This window comes from Brachyistius frenatus, unplaced genomic scaffold (genome assembly GCF_029030835.1).
Source record: "Brachyistius frenatus isolate BFR_SWC_R1_liver_20210118 unplaced genomic scaffold, ASM2903083v1 Contig_15, whole genome shotgun sequence".
NCBI classification, from domain to species: Eukaryota; Metazoa; Chordata; class Actinopteri; family Embiotocidae; genus Brachyistius; species Brachyistius frenatus.
Window position 1 is genome coordinate 4960337 of NW_027210614.1, and position 21854 is coordinate 4982190.

The following is a 21854-nucleotide window of genomic DNA, read 5'->3' on the forward strand; positions in this document are numbered from 1 at the left end:
TTCTACCGTAGAGAGCATCGTGAAAATGCTCGTGTGTCTATCATTGGCTCAAAGGTCAGTGTGCGCACCCCAGACGCGCCCAATTCCTTTTGTGCTTTTAGCCTCGACCTTAACCCACACCCAGACAACCTGGTGAGCCTCTATGCATATAAGGTAGGGGCTGCGGAGATGCCCCACTGTACACGGGGTCTGGTTTTGTCTAAAGATGGACTGGCGGCCGGGGACGCGTGTAGGGTCGTGCAGGACAGGCAGCTCAACAGGATTCAGAGCCGGGTATCAGGTGTCGGTCTAAAGCGGAGCTGCTGCTGCTGCTGCCTTTGCGCATTCCTGGCAAGTCAAACTCCGACTTTCAGAGCTTGAAGGCATCTCCTCTCTCTGCCTCTTTCACCGAGCAGCCCCCAACCAGCTGCAGTCAAGCTGATGGGACAGAGGGGACCATCCTTCCTCCCTCACCCAGCCATGATGCTGGGACCTGTGCCAATACTGAGATGGAAATCTAGGAACTTTCCCTGAGCAACAAGTTCGTTTAAGAAAGCTGTAGCCTATCATGTGTCGCTTGTATTGCAGCCATATAGGTTTCTCTTGGGCTTTTATGTCAGTGCTATTCTGTTAATTATTCATTTTTTCCCCCAGTTTGTGATGAAATTCTTAAATATCGTAGCTATTTTAAGATACCATTGTATTTGCCTGATTATGGGAGCAAATTAATGTTATATTTTCCCTTTCAAATGCTAGAAATCACTCACATTGGAGTATTCCCGTTGTAATTTTCACCAAAGCTTTTGTTTAAATTTTCTATTGTCTTTCTCCTGACAGAAAAACAAGGCCAGGGGCAAAAATACCAAATAATGGACTTTAATAAATTATCAATATGTATATACACTTACATTCACATGTGTTGGGCAACATGTTGTTGTTATTTTTTTTTATTAAAGATTTTTGGTGGATGCATGGTTCAGTGGTGGTTTTTCACAGCCTTTCTCCGTGCAACACAAACAACAGACAGTTATAAGATATGCACATTTTAAAAGAATAAAAAATGCACATGATTGTCAATAGCGCAGACAGACAGTCCATTGACAACCGACTGTTGCTGTGCTGCAGAGGTTGATCGTCCTCCTTGCTTGATCTCCAGATAGGTGGTGGCAAAAATGATGGAGAAGCTGGAGCAGAAGATGGAGGATTTAGAAGCACTTCCTGTGGACAATGCTGGGGCCTGCCTCATCGTACTCCTGCTTGGAGATCCACATCTGCTGGAAGGTGGACAGGGAAGCCAGGATAGAGCCACCGATCCAGACGGAGTACTTCCTCTCGGGAGGAGCAATGATCTGGAGGAGGAGGAGAGAGTGAATTAGTAAAGTGCATCTAAAACTGAACAAGTGTTCAGAAGGAATAATGTGCGTAATTGTCTCGACGTGCGTAAAATATTTCGCTTTAAAGTCGGCCTAAATTGCTTTTAGTTTTCCTTTTTGATTTAGGGTTGAAGTACCTTGATCTTCATGGTGCTGGGGGCCAGAGCAGTGATCTCCTTCTGCATACGGTCAGCAATACCAGGGTACATGGTGGTACCGCCGGAGAGCACATTGTTGGCGTACAGATCCTTACGGATGTCAATGTCGCACTTCATGATGCTGTTGTAGGCAGTCTCATGAATGCCAGCAGACTCCATACCTGGTCAGATGAGAGGGACAAGTGTTAAGAGGGGGGTACACAGTAGGGCACAAGGCGACCATATTACGCTGGTAATTTGAAGGGAAATAATTGATTGTCTGAAGTACCGATGAAGGAAGGCTGGAAGAGGGTCTCGGGGCAACGGAACCTCTCGTTACCGATGGTGATCACCTGACCGTCGGGAAGCTCGTAGCTCTTCTCCAGGGAGGAGGAGGAGGCAGCGGTGGCCATCTCATTCTCGAAGTCCAGAGCCACATAGCACAGCTTCTCCTTGATGTCGCGCACGATCTCACGTTCAGCTGTGGGGAGACAAGTTGATGAGTTATATTTCAGAGTGCAAAAGTGTGGAGACCACAGATACCGTGAGCGTAACAAACAGATTTAATGCGCTAAACTACAAAGTTACTCCGTGTTACAGAAATACCTACATTCATTGTCACTTAAAAATGTTAAATAACATGCGCAATTTTGAATAGGATTGTCAGGCACGGCGCGCACACAGGCAGTTAAAGCAGTGCCAATTAGGATAATAATTTCCACAAAGTTCTTAGCCTTTATCTTTGTGCATGGCTGTCAATATATAGTGCGTAAATATTTGATTTGGTTCCGCAAGGCTGTCATAACAAATGGTTCCAAAATGCCGATTAAAGAAAACATAAAGTTGTGAAAATAATTTTGATCCGTAAGTTAGATTTTACTTTGCCAAATCATGTCTTTCTAAAAAGTAGTGTAGTTGGATGATTGATTCTTTCTTCCAGGTCCTTTGTTATAAGAGTTGGCCGAGCTTCTCACCGGTGGTCACGAAAGAGTAGCCACGCTCAGTCAGGATCTTCATCAGGTAGTCGGTCAGATCGCGACCAGCCAGGTCCAGACGCATGATAGCGTGGGGAAGGGCGTAACCCTCATAGACTGGGACGTTGTGGGTCACACCATCACCAGCATCCAGCACAATACCTGAAGAGCGGAAGGGGGGAGTTTAGTAAAGGCCGAGTAACAAAAATCCTGCGTGCGTAAAGCTGTAAGTAATGTGAACTCTTGAAGGAAAAAAAAAAAAAAATCTGAGCCATGCATTTGCATAAACAGCCCCAGAAAGACTGGTCGACCGTAATTAAAGTTGTGCGTAAAATGGCTTCAATTGGGAAATGCTCCATTAATGGCTCAGTCAGTACTTGTTGCAAATGTGATGTAATTCTAGTCAGTTGGATTTGTCAGTGACAAACTATTCTATAATAACGGTGCCTGTCTATGTGTTATGTATAAAGCTGTGTCTATGTTATGAGTAGCAGCTGTTTGTTGTTGTCAGTCTTACCGGTGGTACGGCCGGAAGCGTACAGGGACAGCACAGCCTGGATGGCCACATACATGGCAGGGACGTTGAAGGTCTCAAACATGATCTGGGTCATCTTCTCTCTGTTGGCCTTGGGGTTCAGGGGAGCCTCAGTGAGCAGGGTAGGGTGCTCCTCGGGGGCCACTCTCAGCTCGTTGTAGAAGGTGTGATGCCAGATCTTCTCCATGTCGTCCCAGTTGGTGATGATGCCGTGCTCAATGGGGTACTTCAGAGTCAGGATACCTCTCTTGCTCTGGGCCTCGTCGCCGACGTAGGAGTCCTTCTGACCCATACCGACCATGACACCCTGAAGGGGGAAGAGAGAAGAAAAAGGAAAGGTTAGCCGGGGACATCAAATAATCAATACAGAAGTATAACCCTTTTTTTTTTTGGACAGATTAAAGTCTTTACACAGGCATAGTGACCATTGCGTGAATGTGCCAAATAAGACTGTATAGGTCACACACAGACAAAGATCAATTGTGAGACTGTCAATTCATCTGTGACTAATTTAGGCTCAATGAGGCCGCATTGCTCAAGGTACAGTGAGCCAAAATGACATGGCTCAATATCCATTATTCCACCCTGATTTTAGTTAATAGCTGTACGAAAAAAAAAACGAAAAAAAAACGAAATTCTGACACTAAAATAATGAAAGCTCAGTTAAATATTTTAATCCCTCCAGCAACATGTCTCTGACAAAATAATGTACGAATATTGAATTTATTATTTTTGAAATTAGGAATTTTATTTCTTTGTATTGTAGGATAAATTGGCTGGGGTGTGATAAGTAAACTCAGTGTGAACTAGTCACTGCTGCCAATTAGTCTTTTATTAAAGCCTAACCTATTATAAGTTTTCTAAGCTGTTCACCTGGTGACGGGGGCGGCCGACGATGGAGGGGAACACAGCCCTGGGGGCATCGTCTCCGGCGAAGCCAGCCTTTACCAGGCCGGAGCCATTGTCGCACACAAGGGCGGTAGTCTCATCGTCGTCACACATGATGGCTTCTGTAAGAGAGGATTGGAAGAAAAATATTTCAGCTCACTAAATCAAATTCACGCAGTGTATGTGACAGAAATGACTTCCACACAAAAAGTTTGGTTCACCCTTGAGCTTTCCATAAGCTCACAACCGCTTTCTTAATGTTAGATTAAAACGATTCAAAATAACGATAACATTTACTGGAGCAAGAAAATGATCAGGCCCATGGATGCGCTAAATGTATCCATGGCACACTGACACCAGGCCATTCAGCGTGACATATAAACCCTTTTAAATCTACAAAATCGCATTAAAAGTAATACATTCTGACCAAACCTTAAGATGTCTATACTAGTGAGACTTGTCTAAGATCAGCTCTTTAAATTATTTTAATTTGTGCAGTGTAAACCTATTCAATTTTTAAAGCCAAATCAAGGATCTAAATCGTGCTGAAATTTAACAAAATCTACAAATGATATCTTCGTCTCATTATCTTTTCTTAGGTAAACTAATCCGGCTTTTTAATTAGTCTCGTTTTCAGGATGTTCATCCGTAAAGATGCCGAATCAGATCAATCTAGTTTATCAATTTATCTATCGATTTCCAGCTCTGATAAGGTAAGTTTCCCCTGTCCAAGACGTATTTCTTTGACTCCAGTCAGCCTGTCTTCTTTCTGGCCTCAGATGCTCTCCTCCGGGTCTCTAATCTATCCCTCAGTAAAGATGCCTGTGTTGCCCGGGTCCTCCTGTCCCCGGCGGTTCCTGCCTAAGTTTTGCTCCAGTAGATGCTCCAGTGGTTGTCAAAGACCTAGTCTGGTGTCCCAACCTCGATGTGTGGCTTCAGGAGTGGCAGGTCGCAGCAGGGTCTTACCTTAGGAGTGTGTCTGCGGCTCGGGGAGAACGACTGAACCAGTGCTACTGCTGAACCAGCTGCAGTCTTTCGGACTGATCGTCCACCTTTTATACCCAACCTCCACCATTCACAAACCTCAGCACTGGCCCCCATCCCGGCCCTCTGCCATATTAGGATGCTGACAGGCCGAGGCAGAGGAGTGGGTGGGGGGCACGGCAAGGAGGCGCGCCACGCAGAGGGAAGGAGGGACCCCCCATCCACAGCAGGTTTCAGGAGGGGATCAAAAGTGACGCTGCGCGGCCCCGACGAGAGGAGAGCGCGCGCCATATATGGAACTGTCGCTTTGACCTCCCATCGAGCCTCGCGGACCCACCTCGAGGGCCGTATAAGGAGCGCGCGGGCCACTGGGGGTTTCTAGGGGAGACGCCAGTTGCTACCAAGCAGGGTTATAGATTTGCTGCTAGTAGGCCTCATCCAGCCTTAAAATGGGAAAATGCTTCCCTCATCTGAACAGATTTAGGCCCCAGTGAGAGCCAGGGTCCAAACTGAATGCAGGTCAACCAGGAAGGCTGCTGCAAAGTGGCAATTAAGATTTCAATTCTCATTATGGTGGTGAATACAAGAGGACTTCAAATCAACTGATAAAAGCTGAACATTGACATTCTGTGTGTAAACAGTTTAATATATGCTTCATTATTCAAGTCATAAAATGTCAATAATAAAAATTGAAGTACTATTTTGATTGATTGCATTAAATGTTGTAGTCTGATAGCTCAATATGCAGTCACAGTAGAAAACTTGAGGACTTTATGCATCTATACATCCTGTTCTTCGGCCTTACATGAAAGTACAACATGTGATGGTAAAAATCACTTTGATTATTGATGAGTGTGCACAGAGGATCTTATTTTTCAGCTTGAAAAGATTGCAAACTGGAATCCCTTTTCTTAATTATGCCATGCTTGCATAACCACCAGTTTTAATAATGCACATAAGCAATTAATTCAAGAAATTCCTTTGGAATTAGTCAAGTTTTATCTTTATGTTATCAAATTAATTAAGTAAATTCAAAATCTTCTATTCTGCAGACCACATGGCTCAATATTCACACAGATCTATCTGTTTGAACAGTCAACAGCTGAAACCTTATCTGCAGGAGCTACTCTGCTCCGTCACTGGAGCAGTTGGATTAATTATAACTCCAATGGAGGAGGGGAGCACGTGTGTGTGTGACAAATGGAGAGTGTGTGCACATGCCTGCACATGTATGTTAGTGTGTGTTGCAGCATGTGAGACGAAGACCAGTGTAAGAGGAGGTGCCAAAGTGGTTATAATAAACTCGACAGAGGCAAGGGGTTGATAGAGGAACAGAGGGAAAGACAGATTAAATAATTTAACACAGAGGAGAGTTACAAACCACCATGAGAAGTGGCAACTGTAATGACACCTGGAGACAACTGGAGAGTCCGTTCTGCAAACAACACGTGTTACAAGAATGTCAAGTACAAAACACAACAAATCATGAAACCTTTCGCTCAGAGGTGAATGAAGGTAGTTCTTACACTGTTTGTGTATCCTACAACTGAACCCAAACAGTTTAACAATGTACCACTAACAGCAATCACTATATTTATGAAACACCCCTGATTATACTCGCTGGTAACAACACTGACTGTACCATACTGTAAATCTATAAAGTTGGATTCATGTGGAAGCAGAGAATGATTAACATATACGTTTTTAAAACGTGGATTTTCATTACAGCAACAAAAGAAAGCTTCAGAGTGGATTGCACATGGTTGGATACGACACTTGCTTGTGTTGACACATTGGAAGAGAGGATTGTTCTTGCACATTCTTTAATCATGTGGTGTTTGATCATGTCAATTAAACTTGCAGGTTTTCAGTATTCTTCCTGAACTTGAAATTTTTTTTTTTTTTTTAGCACCAGGGCTCATGAATAGAAAAATAGGACAAAAAGAGGGAAGCAGAAAAATTGTCTGAGTCTTGGTGGATGAGAGCAAATGGGTAGGGCCTCCACGGTTGCAGAAAAGCAGTGAGAGTATGGATTAGGGAATGTGTTTGTGTGTGTGAGGGGGCGGGGGGCGGGGGAGTGGAGAGGCTGCAGAGCAAGGTTGAGCTACTTTTATGCACTTGTTGTGAGCCATTTTGGATCCGAGGGCCTGTGAAAGGCCTAAAATGTAAAGGGGCTGGCAGTTGTTGGGGAGTGAGAGAGGGGAGGAAGTGAAGGGGGGAGTTCAGAGGGGCTGAGTGGGGAGGAGAGTCGAGAGCGTCTGCCCAGGGTAAGGGGGAGGAGACAGAGGGAGGTGAAAGGGCGTGTGTGGCAGGTGGCAGAAAACATTAGTTTGTCAGAAGATGTGTAACCCAGGGAGCTGAAGAGACACTTTGGCGAAGGAGTGTTTTTGTTTCAGTGTTTTGAACTGTAGATGTAGTGAAGATAACAAAGGGACATCACAGGGATCATTATGTGATCATTTTAGCCAGTGACTTTTAAAAGGGGAGAATTCTTTTTGTTTTTTGTTCAGTCATGACGGCTGTCCACTTCACCACCAATCTAGTGAGATTTTCTGCAGCCAGCTATTCTCATGAGAGCACAGAGGGAGAGAGTGACAGAGACCGTGTAAGAATAGCACAAGCTCTGGCATTCAGTAGCTGGCACCAATACTCTCGCTGTACATGAGTGTCCTACCTTTTAAAGTGTGGCAGCGCACTCTACATGCACAGTGTACTTTTTATTTTAAAGACAGAGCAGACAGGACAGCAGCTTGTTGGAGATTTTAATTAGTCTGCTATCTATTTTGTTGCAGTGAAGAATGACTGAGGATACTGTGGATATTGTAAATGGACAGGTAAAACTAAATGAATTAAATATTATCTGTTTAATGAATGCCTGTTCGCCCTCATTTTGTTATCGATGTCGTGATTAAAAAAATAAAGTAAAAAAAAAATAATCAGCTCTTTGCCAAGTCACTCTCTGATGCTCTGAATGGGGGTAATGTAACTTAATGAAGACATAGTGAAGTGTCACTATGTGGACAGTGTTTCTGGTTGGTAACTGGCAGGAAGCATAAGAAATGAACAGTGTAGAGAGGCAGAACTGTATGCATGGCCCCTGATCAGATTCAGTTTTAAGGGGTGGGATATCTCATACTTAAGAGTCCAAACTGACTTCACATGAGTCTTGCTCTGCTGTATGGTACTGAAGGTTCAGATTCCTCAAAACACTCTTTAATCTGCATGGCTAAAATGCAGCATGAATGTATTTGTGCTTTTTTGGCCAGGTTGCACATTCTGGTTTTATTGTCCCTCTTGTATAATATGGCTCCATCTAATAATTTCAAGTGATAAATAAAGACTTGGGATATTGATGTGTAAGGCCAAGAAGGGTCAGAACCTCTTTTCCTCGAAGTTCCTCAAATAGCCCGGTGTAGCTCCAGAGAAAGGTGAGAGGAGCTGCAGCACATGGAGCTGGAATTGGAAACTTGTGCAGGGCTGAGCAGCACCTGGTCTGCTGCATGAGCACAACTGCTCTGCTGAAAGGGTGAACACACTGCTCAGTTTGAAGAAGAATGCCACTTAAACTGAAAAATCAAGAGACATCAGTAAATGTTCTGAGAGAGATCAAACCAGCTAAAGGAAAACAGTGAAAATGATCTAAACTCAAATAAAAAGTATAGATTAAAGGTCCTTGAACCTTGATTCTTTTTGTCAAATTCTGCTTAAAAAAAAAAAAAAAAAAAAAAAAAAGGTGAAGACAGAACCTCCATGAACATGTCTAAGATAAGAGTATAGTACGTGAAATATTTCAGTTGTATTTCAGTGGTGGTTTCTTGTGCTATATGAAATAACTTTTTCATCATAATTCTAAACATTTAAATCTCGGTTGATGTACACTTGGTCTACGTGCCTCCCAGGTGGAACAAACTCAAACTCAAACGAGGAGAAATCCACTGTCTGCACCAGCATCTGCCCGTGTGCCAGCAGATAAGACAAGTCTATTTGCAGAGAGGCTCACAACTCTGTCAACACAACCTACCAACAGCTGAATACACATTACTCATGTTGTTACCACGAAGCCTTATTTTGGTAAGATGCACAGAGTGAACATTGATCCCACCAACCTGCAGTGAGCAGTGAGCACTTCAGAGCCCGGATGCAGCTGAATGCATGAAGCAGCAGCACCACCTGGTGGGGGCCTGACACACTGCAGAGGAGCAGCTGGTGAGACAGATGGTAAGCAAATGTGACCTGGTACAAGCAACAGAGTATAATACACAGTGACAGAGCAAGAGATGGAACTCATCTTCCCACCACCAAGTGCTTTTAATTTAAGACCCCTGCATCCAAAACTGCATCCACAAAATAAAAAAAATCTTCCACAATTAAAATCTATTAATATTTCACTTTATTTGTCTTCACATAGATGTATAATAATTTAGCAAACACAAAAATAATTAGAAATCTACCATATATGTCATCACATACAAGTTAGAAAAAAAACAATAGAAACTCCCAGCTGTGGTTTGTGTCAACACGTGGGTCCATTATCAGCTGATGCACCCTTCAGCCCCTTCAGTGTTTTCTTTATTCTGGAGTGAAGTGAGGTGAATAGCAAATACAATTTGTAACAAAACTTAACTTCTTTCCATTTACTTTCATTAGAAATGGTTTGGCAATATTACGCCACACAAAAGATGTTCAGAGACGATCTTCGAGGCATCGTTTCAAGTAGAAATTAGCTTTGAACTGTGGACTAACATGTCACCATGACATGAAAATCGAATGGGATTCAAGTAAAAATAACAACCTGCTTTTTTAAGTGAAATTAAAATGAAAAAAAAAAAGAGAAAAGAATAAGAACATCTTCCATAATAAACCCTCCTATGATGGATATGTTGATTAACATGAAGAAAGGAGCTCAGATTCTGCTTAAATCATCTCTAATCAACACTGGATTTATTTTGCTCGACAGTCAATGAGCATGTCTGCTATAATTCACTGATTTAACAGCCTCCAAACATCATTGAGTGATTGCAATCTTCTAATTTTCCTTGAGTGGTCAAACAATTCAAATGTTACAGAGAAACTTGTTTCCAGAAAGTTCTTTCTTTGTATTAGTTAACTACAATTTTAACAATTACTGTTAGTTATACACCGACTGGTCCATCATTCATATGTGATGATTTGTAAATGTCTGCGTTTATGAGCCACAACAGTTTCATTTTCAACTGTTTGTTCTTCATTAAGGTCTTCGTCCTTGTTGTAGATGTATCTGTAATATGCACTTGGATCGACAAAAGAGGTTTATCATTCAGTGATTTCCAGGATCAAACTGGGCGCTGTAGCTCCACATGACACAGCATTTTTTTTTCCTAAAGTGTAACTCTAAAAACAACCCAGTCCTAAATATAGAGAATTCAAACTCAAGACATTTGGGTGTCTGGCATAAAAAGAAAAAGAAAATCCTCTGAAGCGGTGCTCTCCAGACTCACTGAGCAGTGAAGAGGACTTTTACAAGTCAAATATTTACTGAGGAGAATCAGTACTTCTCAGTGAGCCTTTCCATGCCAGCTATAATATTTAGCTGGCTTAACAGCGTTGTGGCTAACACGTAGAGGGTTTTAGAGCTGTTTATATAGAATTTAGAGCTGGCCAAGTGCACATGGTGTAAACAGCAAGCAGTGAACAGAGAGTGGCAGTGATAATCCTATCATAGACTGACATATGCAGTGAACAGCGCTTTACATTTACTTGTTTTTAGTTGTAAAGTCAGTTTTCCATACCGTGCCAAGAAGGTTGAGTAAGATTACAGTCTTATTTGCCGTGAAGATGATGAAATAAAATGATAAAGGATTTATGGATTTTACACAGGAAGATAATTGTTGAGATAACACGTCTTCTGGAGAGGAGGCAGCGTCTGAAGACTCCTCGGTGGCAAGGCGCCGGGGCTGGATGAGATCCGCCCTGAGATGCTGAAGGCGCTGGACATTGCTGGGCTGCCTTGGCTGACACGCCTCTTCAATGTCGCATGGGGGTCGGGAACAGCACCCATGGACTGGCAGACCGGGGTGGTGGTTCCCATTTTTTTTTTAAAAAAGGGGACCGGAGAGTATGCTCCAACTATCGGGGTGTCACACTACTCAGCCTCCCGGGCAAAGCTTATGCCAGCTTGCTGGAAAAGGAGACTCCGACTGTTGTCGAACCTCAGATTCAAGAGGACAGTGTGGATTCCATCCCGGTCGTGGACCAGTTATTTACCCTCGCAAGACTACTGGAGGGGTCCTGTGAGTTTGCCCAGTTCGGCTGGCCTGGGAACACCTCGGGATCCCCCAGCATGAGCTGGAAAATGTTGCGGGGGAGAGGTGAGTCTGGGTCAGCTTGCTTGGCCTGCTGCCACCGCGACCCGACCCCGGATAAGTGGAAGATGATGGATGGATGGATGGATGGACGGACGGACACACAGACCACCTCAGACTTTGATGACGTGCCTCCTGAACTTTTCCTCCTCGAGGGCCGCAGAGCATCATCCAGTAAAGAGGCTTTTCAGCAGGCTTCACTCAACTCTCCCCAAATAATGGTGCAAATTTTATTTTGTCTGACGTACAAATGTGGTAAAGTTTTGGCAGTTTCACGGCAGACAGTTAAATCTTGGGTGAGAAAAACGAATTCCAAATGTAAAAGAAAACCACTCCCATGATAAACATGATTCACTGAGGCAATGTCCCTTAAGAGAATGGCCAGTTCTAGATATGTAGCACCTCAGCTTTGATTTTCAATTTATCACTGTATTATTTATGACAAATATGCATATATTCATCAAAATATATTAGTGTTGAGTCCCGTTTTACACCACAGTGTAAACACCACATATAGCTGCTCTCATTTGTTTAGACTCTAATAGTAAGAGGCTCTGCATGTAAGCTTCAAGTCTTAAAAACTCTAATATAGACACAAATACAAAACAAATATACATTTAGCAGTGCTGTATAAATCAGACCTGACTGTTTTTGGTTTTTTTTATGAAAATCAAAGTGAGAATAGCAGAGAGTAAAGGAGACATACTGTCAAATCCTCTCGTTTGTCTGAAACTACAGAAGTGACACCGATTTAAATCCCAGTTGGCTGTGAGCCTTCCGAGCGAGTATCTGTCTTCTCGTCTCTCCTTCAGACTTTCATCCCAGGTTTCTTTTTTAGTGCACGAGATATTTTCAAAACGGTTTCGAAGATTTCACTGATCCACATTTCAGTGTTCTGGTGTCTTCATGTGATGCTACACTGTAGTTTTTTCAGCAGTGAAACAATGAGGGAAGTGAGAGCATTTTTGAAAATCCCCTTATGTTTTTCACTGGGTTCCCAATCTGCCTCCTCTCTTTCTCTCTTTAGTTAAAAAATTGTACTGTCCTTCAGCTTTTATGTCCGTCTCCTCCCAGCAGCTTAGGGGGCGTTTCAAAGTCAGTTTTACCCGGCCGCTGACCTCACCTCCTGATTTCTTCCTCTTCCTGATTCACTCACCCGTCCTCTCAGAGAAGTGCTCGCTGCTGTTCTTCCTGTAGAAACGCCTGTTTCTCCATCAGTTTCCTGAACCGACCCTGCCTGTTTCCGAGCAGCTCTGTGGGGTGTCCGCTCTCGGCTACACGCCTCTGGTCCACCACAGCGACAGCGTCCGCATTCTTAATGGTGGACAGACGGTGAGCGATGATCATGACACTCCTCCCTGTTGATTGGGGAAGAGGAGCAGGAAATAAGAAGAAGTAATGTTAGCTTGATTAATACTAAATTAGCGATGGAATTTGAAAGGCAGAGACAGAAAAGACAACAAACTACCTTCCATCAGACGCTCCAGGGCCTCCTGGACAAGGAACTCATTCTCGGTATCCAGTGCACTAAAGACAGACGGTTTTTTTTTTTTCAATAAAATAACCAAACATGTATCTCAGTAATAGCATCATAACTTATCTATAGTCTGTACTCCTGCCCTGATGAGTAAGAAAATGACAAAAGGATCAACATAGGTATTGTCTCTCTCACCTGGTAGCCTCATCTAAAAGCAGGATCTTTGGATTCTGTGGAGACAAAAACACAAATGATGTTCAAGACACTGATTCAGGAAAGCTGAGACTAAAGTAAAGATCCCGTTTCATTTTAAAGCTACTTTCATTATTCAGCAAATGGAATGATTAAATACAGTCAAAGAAACAAACATTCATGATTGGATGACCTACACCAGATGTTTTACTGTTACCTGGTTAAGGGATAACAAAGTGCAGATGACAGGTATGAGCACAGCTGTGCATGTAACAGTGTAATAATCACGTTGTTGTATTTACCTTGAGCAGAGCTCTGGCTATGGCTATTCTTTGCTTCTGACCACCTGAGAAACAAACACACAAGTTAACCATATGCATGTGTCTAAAGGCTACGTCTAAATAACGTCTACAGTCTGCATGGAACTGGGCGATTAATAAACAGTAATAACATGTTTTATTTCAAAGCCCCTTTCAGGACACTGAAAACAAGCAGTTATGGAGGAGATCACAAAGATACACGGTGGAGTTGCAGCAACACGAAACCGGAGCGCATACACAGAATACAAATGCCTGTAAGAAAATGAGAGGATTACTTTGAGTTGACAGTTAGAAAAAGGTTAATTTATTGAGTATGTATTCTCAACACTGGGTATATACAGTATTTACAACCCTGGGAGAGTGATCACCAAATGAAAACCTAAATGACTCCTTCCAAAAATATCCTCAGTAGCATCAGCCTTGTTAAAACTCATGGAAAGCTGACTGTTGGGGAGTGAAGCAGGTGTTGTTGTTGTTGTTGTTGTTGTGTCTCTGCCTCTGTTCCTCACCTGACAGCAGCACTCCTTTCTCCCCCACCAGAGTGTCAAAGCCCTTAGGAAACGCCTGGATGAAGTCGTAGGCGTTGGCCACTCTGGCTGCGCTGTAGATGTCCTCTGTGGTCACAGCATCTGGGTCCTTTGCACCGTATGCTATGTTATCTCTGATGGAGCAAGAAAACAGCACTGGCTCCTGGGACAGAGGTGGGAAGAGGAGGAGGGTGAGGAAGATGAAGAGAACATTTGACCACCAACTGTAAATGAAAATACACATCACACTGTGTATAATAATTGAATGTGTGTGGAGTGGGTTATATCTGTAGTATAAAGTTAAATGTTGATTTATTACCTGGCTGACAGTTCCAATGTGACTTCTGAGCCAGTAGGGATTTAGATCCCTGATGTCATGACCATCTATAGTTATGATACCTGGAGAAGAGGGATTCATTCTTACAGGAATGTAACTACCACTTGACATACTCTTATATATTTCAGTGTTTAATAACTGATCAGTAGCTGAAGTATAAGTGTAAAGGAGAAGACGGAACAAGCTTGCTCTCACCAGCATCGGGGTCATACAGTCTGAGCAGCAGTGAGACCAGAGTTGACTTCCCCGAGCCACTGTGTCCCACCACTGCCATGATGGTACCAGCAGGGACCAAGAGACTGAGGTTCTGGAATATAGGAGCCTCCTTACGTGTTGGATAGGCAAAAGAGACGTCACGGAACTCTAGCTGGCCTTTCAGCTGGTCTAAAGGAAGGACTTGGCCCTCTGTGGAGGAGCAGACAAAGAGGGACACAGAGACAGAATGGGTATTTAGCTCAACTCACCGGACTAATTTAATATATTAATCAAATTTCAGAATAAGAGGCGGAGAAATTAAAAAAAAATAAAGCTACTAGATGGTCTTTTAACACATCTCAAAATGTAGCTTGTTTATCACATTTATTAACGGAGTAGACAAAAATAAGGAAAACTCTAAGACTCTTTCTGTTGACCTATATTTTACAATAAATACAACACACTTTTCAAGCAATAGGTAGCCAATCATGCAGTGAGGTGATACTGTAATGCAGCTGTGTGTGTGTGTGTGTGTGTGTGTGTGTGTGTGTGTGTGTGTGTGTGTGTGTGTGTGTGTGTGTGTGTGTGTGTGTGTGTGTGTGTGTGTGTGTGTGTGTGTGTGTGTGTGTGTGTTCTGACCATTTAGAGGAAACTCAGGCTTCCTATCCAGCAGCTCCCACAGTCTGGTTCCAGCTCCAAAACCCTTCATCAGCTCAGAGTAGAATGAACTCAGACCTACACATCAACCAGAAGAACACAACACTATTACCAATCATACACAGACACACAGATACCCTGTACAGATATTCGTAAGCGTGAACATATATGTGCGCGTTACCTGCGATACTGATGCCCACCCAGAAGGTGTACATGAGGAATGATGAGAGCTCTCCCACAGTCATGTGCTGACTCGCCATCAGAAGGCCTCCTTTGTAGAGCACTGACAGGATCATGATGTTACCACTGAGACCAGTCTGAGAGAGAGAGAGACACACACACACACACACACACACACACACACACACACACACACACACACACACACACACACACACACACACACACACACACACACACACACACACACACACACACACACACACACACACACACACACAATGTTATTAAATTATGATAACATCTGGTGTCACTACTACTCCCTGATACTCTATGTCCCTGACACCTCTGATTATACTGATGACTGCTTATCTGGGAAATTGCTGGATGAGTCAAGTGGACAGTTTTTCCATCCTCTCTTTTGATTTGATTCCTGGAACAAACTACAGTTCACAAGGCACAAACAAAGACACAGTTATTACCTGATAGTAAAATTAACTTTATAAGATGTGGATCTGAGAAACAGCAAAGGACAGGTGCTGCTACTGCTAATGATATATTTTTGTGGTTGCAAGTAACAAAACCCCCTAAATATAGTCTTGCATGTCCTCTGTTGAGCTCTACCAAAACAGGCTGTTTTGCTCCCGCCTTTAAGACACATTGCTATCAGTGATCCTTTCTTCTGATTGGCTGACTCGTTTCTGGTTAAAGCACGCCCAGTTCAACCAACCACAGGTTGGTTTTGTCGCTTGCTGGACCTGCAACAGAACAATGACTCTTGATTTCTTCCTCCTGTTCTTTAGTGACATCTTAAACTGACAGAAATCCAAATCGCTCGTCCAAATGGCATCACTGCTGAATACTGGCTGTGAGTGTTTGACACTTTCACAGTATGAATATTGTACCTAAACTGCTTTATAATCACAAAATATAATCAAAAAAAGAATGGAAATCTAAATTTTACAATATGGGGCCTTTGCTTTTCATTTAATATTTCCCTAGGAACAACTAATCATTTGAAAAAAAAAGTATATAGATTTCCAAATGTTTAAGAATATAAACCTGTTAAATAGCTGGAAAGCGGACAATGTTGTGTTAAGTTGTTTCAACACTGTTTTAAACCTTTAATTCACATATGTGGGTCCATGTCTGTTCTTATGTGAAGAACTGAACAACATTTTCTTTGAGATGGTGAAACGTCTCGTTTGTACAGAGATGTCAACCGCTGCGGTATTGTGACAAACCTGAAATATGGTGGCGAGAAGCAGAAGCTCATCTGCAATACCTTATTTGCTAACTCCAGATTTGGTTTGCATCACAGGACGCACACACACAAACGTACAACCTTACCACTCCAAAGAAACCCGCTCGTATTACGGCCTCCTTTCTGGCCAGGTTGAGGACAAGGTCTGTCTTCTCTGTGTACATGTCGACCTCTGACAGCTCTTTACCAAAAGCCCTTACAGTCCGCATGTTGCTGATTCTTTCCTCTGCCAACTACACAAACACACACACGCACGAAGACAATTATATTAGGACTTCACTGATTGGAAATCAAATTATCAACAAGCAAATTTACTCCAACTGCAAATTTAATTAAGTTACCACAGGAAGTGTAGTGTTAATATAACATGTACATAAGACTGAGGACTGGACAAACAGCACAGCTTCACTAACCACTGATATGACATGCTGTTTTTTTCTCAGAGCTTCATTAAAATGGCATTAGGAAAATCCCTGAGCATCTTTTAATGCCAAGGATTTGATTATAAAATTACATACTACATTACATTACATACAACTGTTTAACACACCACACCCACATACTACTTCTTGGCAGCTTCCTCAGTCTGTTTCTGTGCACTGTACCTGTGTCGCCTGTGCCAGTGCATCCTGTGTGCGTTTGGAGATGGAGCGAAGGTATCTACCATAGATGACGGCAAAAACGACTATAGGAGGAACAATCAGCAACACAAAGCTTGCTAGACTGGGAGAGACGTAGAACTAGAATAGAGAGAGAAAACAAATCCGCAGTTAGTGGAAATAAAAGTGGAGGAAATAAAAAGAAAGGAGAAGGAGGCGTGGAACATAATGAGGTTCACACCGAATGGCTCCACATTAACAACATTGTATTGGGGAAATTTCAGAATCAGATGTGTCAAATTAAACTTGCAATGTTAAGGTTTTGACTCCTCCTCTTGCAGTAAGAGGAATTATAAAAACAATGTCGACACTGCTCACATCACAGGCCCCACCGTAACACACTTTGTTGCTGCTGTTAATTGTTTTGAGCGTCTCTCTCTCACACACACACACACACACACACACACACACACACACACACACACACACACACACACACACACACACACACACACACACACACACACACACACAGTCTCCCCATTCCGTGCTGGTGTGTATTTTGGTAAACCAGTTTTACAACAGTCCAATCGGAAACTAATCTCACTGACAGGCAGCGCAGAAGGAAAAGACGCAGATAATAGAAAATCACAGCTACTTCCTTGTAGTGAACAACACAAAACTAGACATGCCCGCACTTAACTCTGTCTTCGTCTGACATCATGATCTTTCAATAAAGTGACATTTCAAATTAAAATCACCATTCCTCACATTTAAAAGTCAGGCTGATTAAAATAAAACCACTTTCACGTGCTGGTTTCTGATCAGACCAAGATCATTATTTTCACGGCTCATAGGACATTGAGCGTGCCCTTATTTTGTAATAACTGTGTTCCAATTATTTCATTTTCATTCAATATAATATCGCAGTTATTTCCCAGAATAAATTATGTCTGATCCCTCATTCAGACGTGTCCTGAGCGACCACAGCAGAGCCCTCAGAGGGACATCCTCACCATCATGCTGACACCAGCAGCTGCCTGGGCGACAGCTCTCATCCCGTCCGACAGGTTGTCTGTGATTGAGCGGCCCACCACGGCCGTGTCAGCTGAGAGCCGGTTGATGAGCTCCCCCGTCCTGTTCCGATCAAAAAATGCCACTTCCTGTCTGAGGATGGAGGAGAAGACGGAGGCACGGAGATTACGCACAATCTGTTGGCCTGCAGTGAGAAGAGAGACGGCATTAGTGAGGAAGATGGTGACCACAGCAATGAAACAAGAGACTAATTCACTGATGAGTCGATGATCAGTTCCACATTTGATTGGCAGACAATTGATTGATCCAGATAGTCATATAATAAAAATACAAAACTCGTTTAAAGCTTAACGTGCTAAATTGCACACATGTAATGACACTTTTGAGAATATTACTTTAGGCACTCATAATGAGCATTTGGCTAATCGGAAAGAAAATAACCAATTAACCGAATAAAAGACTACAATTGATTGAGTGATAAATCAACATTTTCGGAGATACCGTTATTTATTTTTTGACATTAATCTCGGGTCCCCCTCGGTTCAGAAAAGAAAAAAAAAAAAAAAATGCCAACCAGCACCTCTGAAGCTGGCTAAAAAAAAAATACATCAATCTGTACACAAACAGAAAGTTTGCCAGGACACGTACAGAACATCCAGGAAGCGTCTGTAACAGAGATAAATACAGCATGTCATGTTTGTTTCGAGCCTCCCTCTCTGTTTGCTGCAGCTCAAGTGGCCTCTTCCTGCTCGAGTTTGCAGTTAAGGAGGCTCGTTCAGGTGACGTAGTGGCACCGGCGTGGGCCTCCACCACTGCTACACATACCAGCCTGGTTTCATTGTCTCACTCCACATCATTTGGTTCGGTTGACTTCACCTTCCACCTTCAACACTTGCATACACGTTTCTCACCCATCACTGATGCAACTTATCGTCACACCTCATGCTTCGTTTATAGTTTAACTTTGTTAATTCAAAATAAAACTGTCCATTGGCATTTCAACCCGTCTCGTCTCCTCTTTGTCACAAGCGTTGAGTCGGTTTGTGACGTGTTCCAGAAAACCACAACCTATAATTATGGCATTTTTGTTTGTGAAAGAAATGAGATATAATGTGTTAGTTAGCGAGCTTTAAAAGGTGCCGGTAGATTAATTTTGTTGAACAGAGGAAGGCCAGCTGTTTTCCCTGCTAAGCTAAACACCTCACCTGGTTTCATACTTAAAAAACAGAAGTGAGAATGGCCCTCTGATCTCACTTAATGGTAACGTTCAGACTATCTCTTGCATGGATACCAATTCATTTTTTACTTTAATTTCTGGAGGAGGAAAAGTAAAAGGTGAGGACCTGGAGGACAGATGACAGCTTTCTCATATTCTGTTCATTGATGCAGACATCAGCGAGTTTACCTTTAGCTGTACATCTTGAGTTGTATTTATTTATTTTTTTTGACCTGTTGACTGAACATGAGTCGGTGCCTGTTTTCATCATGTGCTCTGTAGAATGACTCTCCCTCCTCATCTCACCTGAAGACTGCATGAGATAGACTCTGGCGGCATTGGCTGCTCCGCCACACAGAAACAGTCCTGTCAGCATGACACACAGCGAAGTTAGAGAGGCTGCCATTGTCTCCGTGTCTGTTCCACTGGTGTAAATGGTGTCTATCACTCTGCCCAGGAAGAAGGGAGCCGACATCGTCACTGCACTGGAGACCGTCAAGAAGCCGACGGCAGCTGGGGTGGATACAAGAAGAGACAGACAGCCGCAGAAAGATTAGATTAGAATCGAAGCAAAAAAAACAAAAACACACTTTAGTTGAAAAAAATAATGGTGGAAAGCAAAACTCAGAGCGACAATTAATAATTAATTTGGAATTATTACAGCAACCCCCAATAAACACCACTTCTCGGGGTTGTTTTTCCAACCACACTTAAAACAGAGCTCTCCAGGCAAACATTGAAGAGAGCCTAGAGGAGCAGCGAGTATGAATGACAGAAAGGCAGAGTTAAGTGACTGTTGTCACTAATTCCCAAAACTGGGAAATGATGGCTGTGCATCTGTCTGCCAGATAAACAGGAAATTAAGGAAATGCTGTAAACACATCGATAACTTAAAAATCCAACTAAGTATTTACACTTCTCTTTCTTCCTGAGTTTTGAAACAGAGGGCTTACGCAAAAACAAAAAAAATCATACAAAGCCAACAACAGTTGCTCCAAAACAGGAAGTAAACCCTAGTTTAATATATGAGACAAACTTTACCAAGCACAAGTAAGATTCATGAACTTCTTCCTGTGCAGACACAGTTATTTTTCCTGTGTGGGAAATGATGATGTAAAAAGGTGATCACATCCCTTGATGAGGAGAGGAGCATAATTACAGCACACTATCAGCTCTGAAGCTAGTTGAGCTTTACTGACAAAAGTCAACATATTAACCCACAGCGTCAAGAGGGTTGCCTTTTTTTTCAGTCCAATAAAGGTTTGGGAGTCTCAGTCTGAACTACGGAAAAAACATCATAATAAAAGTAAAAACTGTATTATCATCAGTGAAGTTAAAGCCTTTTTTTTTGTTTTTTTTGTTTTTTTTACAAAATTCAGTGAGGACCCTGTGAGGGGAGTCAAGGATGCTCGGTGATGCAAGGGGACATAAGTCGGCCCTCAGTTCACAAGTTACCTGACAGTCTCCATCTCTCCGGGTGAGCAAGTCTCAAAATCCTATTGACATCTTCCAGGGGGACCGTGGTCGGTGTCTGGGCACTCTCCGTGTCCGCCTCGCTCTTCACTGATGAGGCTGAAGAGCTGGCGAAGGCAACAGGTGTGTGTGTGAGCGTCCGTGCTCGGGCCGTCGGTGTGTGTGAACAGAGTACGGAGAGACCGGGGAGACCGGGGAGACGGGAGAGACGGCTGCACGGCAACACCGACACGAAGGAGCCGGGGGAGCCGAGGGGGAAGGCAGGTATCGGATGCACGGAGAACTTCACCCCGCTCGACTGTCTCTTCCTCCGGACGGCAGTCGAGAGGGTCGGCCGGTGGTCCAGCCATATTGTCCGGGGCTGGGTCAGCTTTAGCTTGGACCAGTGCACCCTGTGTGTGCAGCTCGACATGCGAACTAAAAGCCGCATCTCCGGCGTCGTCAGCTCCCGATTCCCGCCGACGCAAAGTAAAAACAATCTCAGGTGTTTTCCAGCCAGACTCGGCGTTTCCTGTTGGGTCGGTCCGGTGGGAGAAACACCCTCCAGCGTCGGTGACCTCCTGTGTGTCCACCGCAGTTCAGCTGTGCAGTTGTTGCCGCTACATGGTCGAGTTTAGACCGTTATTGTGTGTTTTATCTGCGCCGGACAGACGCCTTCAACCCGGGTTATCTCTTATCGCCGAACAGCTACCGACACCCTGCCTGTCACAGTCATCTGTTGTGTGCCGCTAGATGTTTGTTCGGCTTCGGCGGGTGAGAAGCGAACACAAGCAGCCGAAGACCGACGCGCACCAAATCCGCTCTGAGAAATAAACCCAGGTTGACCTGAAAAGGGGCTGAAAGCACAGAAACGTGAAAGGTGACCCTGCTTCGGTTCACATGATTTATCCTCCTCGACGAGGAATTCAACGACTCATATAAGCTAACTTCTCCAGGCGTAACCAAACAAACCCAGATGGTTAACAACTCACTTAGAAATGTTCCGTCAACGTTTTGAAAGAGACCCGAAATAAATCATATTATTAAATGTGTACACAAAGAACACAGAGTTAATGTGTTTATTTTTACTTAGTTATTACAAACATATTTATAATGCCTAACAATGTGGCATGATGGCATGAGGCAATTATTTCCTTGATAACCCGCGTTTTCCTTTTCCATTTTTTAATTT

General features: G+C 43.2%; 2 protein-coding genes across 2 annotated transcripts; both read right to left on the minus strand.

The window, feature by feature from the left end:
* Window positions 1–839: 839 nt before the first annotated feature.
* Window positions 840–4961, minus strand: acta1b (actin alpha 1, skeletal muscle b). The gene is made up of 7 exons (XM_069693714.1): window positions 4853–4961; window positions 3872–4008; window positions 2981–3305; window positions 2464–2625; window positions 1779–1970; window positions 1490–1671; window positions 840–1328 (listed from the first exon to the last, which is right to left on the minus strand). Exons 2-7 carry the CDS (start codon window positions 3998–4000, stop codon window positions 1185–1187), a joined length of 1134 nt encoding a protein of 377 aa, XP_069549815.1. The 5' UTR covers window positions 4001–4008; window positions 4853–4961; the 3' UTR covers window positions 840–1184.
* A 4282-nt stretch (window positions 4962–9243) lies between these two features.
* abcb10 (ATP-binding cassette, sub-family B (MDR/TAP), member 10) lies at window positions 9244–21508 on the minus strand. Its single transcript, XM_069693721.1, has 14 exons — window positions 20666–21508; window positions 19517–19723; window positions 17976–18178; window positions 16966–17100; window positions 16447–16593; window positions 15098–15233; window positions 14899–14994; window positions 14260–14469; window positions 14047–14126; window positions 13710–13890; window positions 13183–13226; window positions 12884–12918; window positions 12680–12738; window positions 9244–12569 (listed from the first exon to the last, which is right to left on the minus strand). The coding sequence occupies exons 1-14, from the start codon at window positions 21111–21113 to the stop codon at window positions 12376–12378; spliced, it is 2175 nt and encodes a 724-aa protein (XP_069549822.1). The 5' UTR covers window positions 21114–21508; the 3' UTR covers window positions 9244–12375.
* Window positions 21509–21854: the final 346 nt, after the last annotated feature.

What these genes read in the sequence shown, in the direction of transcription:
- acta1b (XM_069693714.1), bottom strand. Translation starts at nt 4,000, where the DNA reads ATGTGTGACGACGATGAGACTACCGCCCTTGTGTGCGACAATGGCTCC. An exon ending in CGCTTCCGGCCGTACCACCG is followed by an intron (nt 2,626 to 2,980) that starts GTAAGACTGACA and finishes TCCGCTCTTCAG; the next exon opens with GTATTGTGCTGGATGCTGGT. An exon ending in CTACTCTTTCGTGACCACCG is followed by an intron (nt 1,971 to 2,463) that starts GTGAGAAGCTCG and finishes GTCTCCCCACAG; the next exon opens with CTGAACGTGAGATCGTGCGC.
- abcb10 (XM_069693721.1), bottom strand. Translation starts at nt 21,113, where the DNA reads ATGCGGCTTTTAGTTCGCATGTCGAGCTGCACACACAGGGTGCACTGG. An exon ending in CTATCTCATGCAGTCTTCAG is followed by an intron (nt 18,179 to 19,516) that starts GTGAGATGAGGA and finishes TTCTCACTGCAG; the next exon opens with GCCAACAGATTGTGCGTAAT. An exon ending in CACTGGCACAGGCGACACAG is followed by an intron (nt 16,594 to 16,965) that starts GTACAGTGCACA and finishes GTGTTTGTGTAG; the next exon opens with TTGGCAGAGGAAAGAATCAG.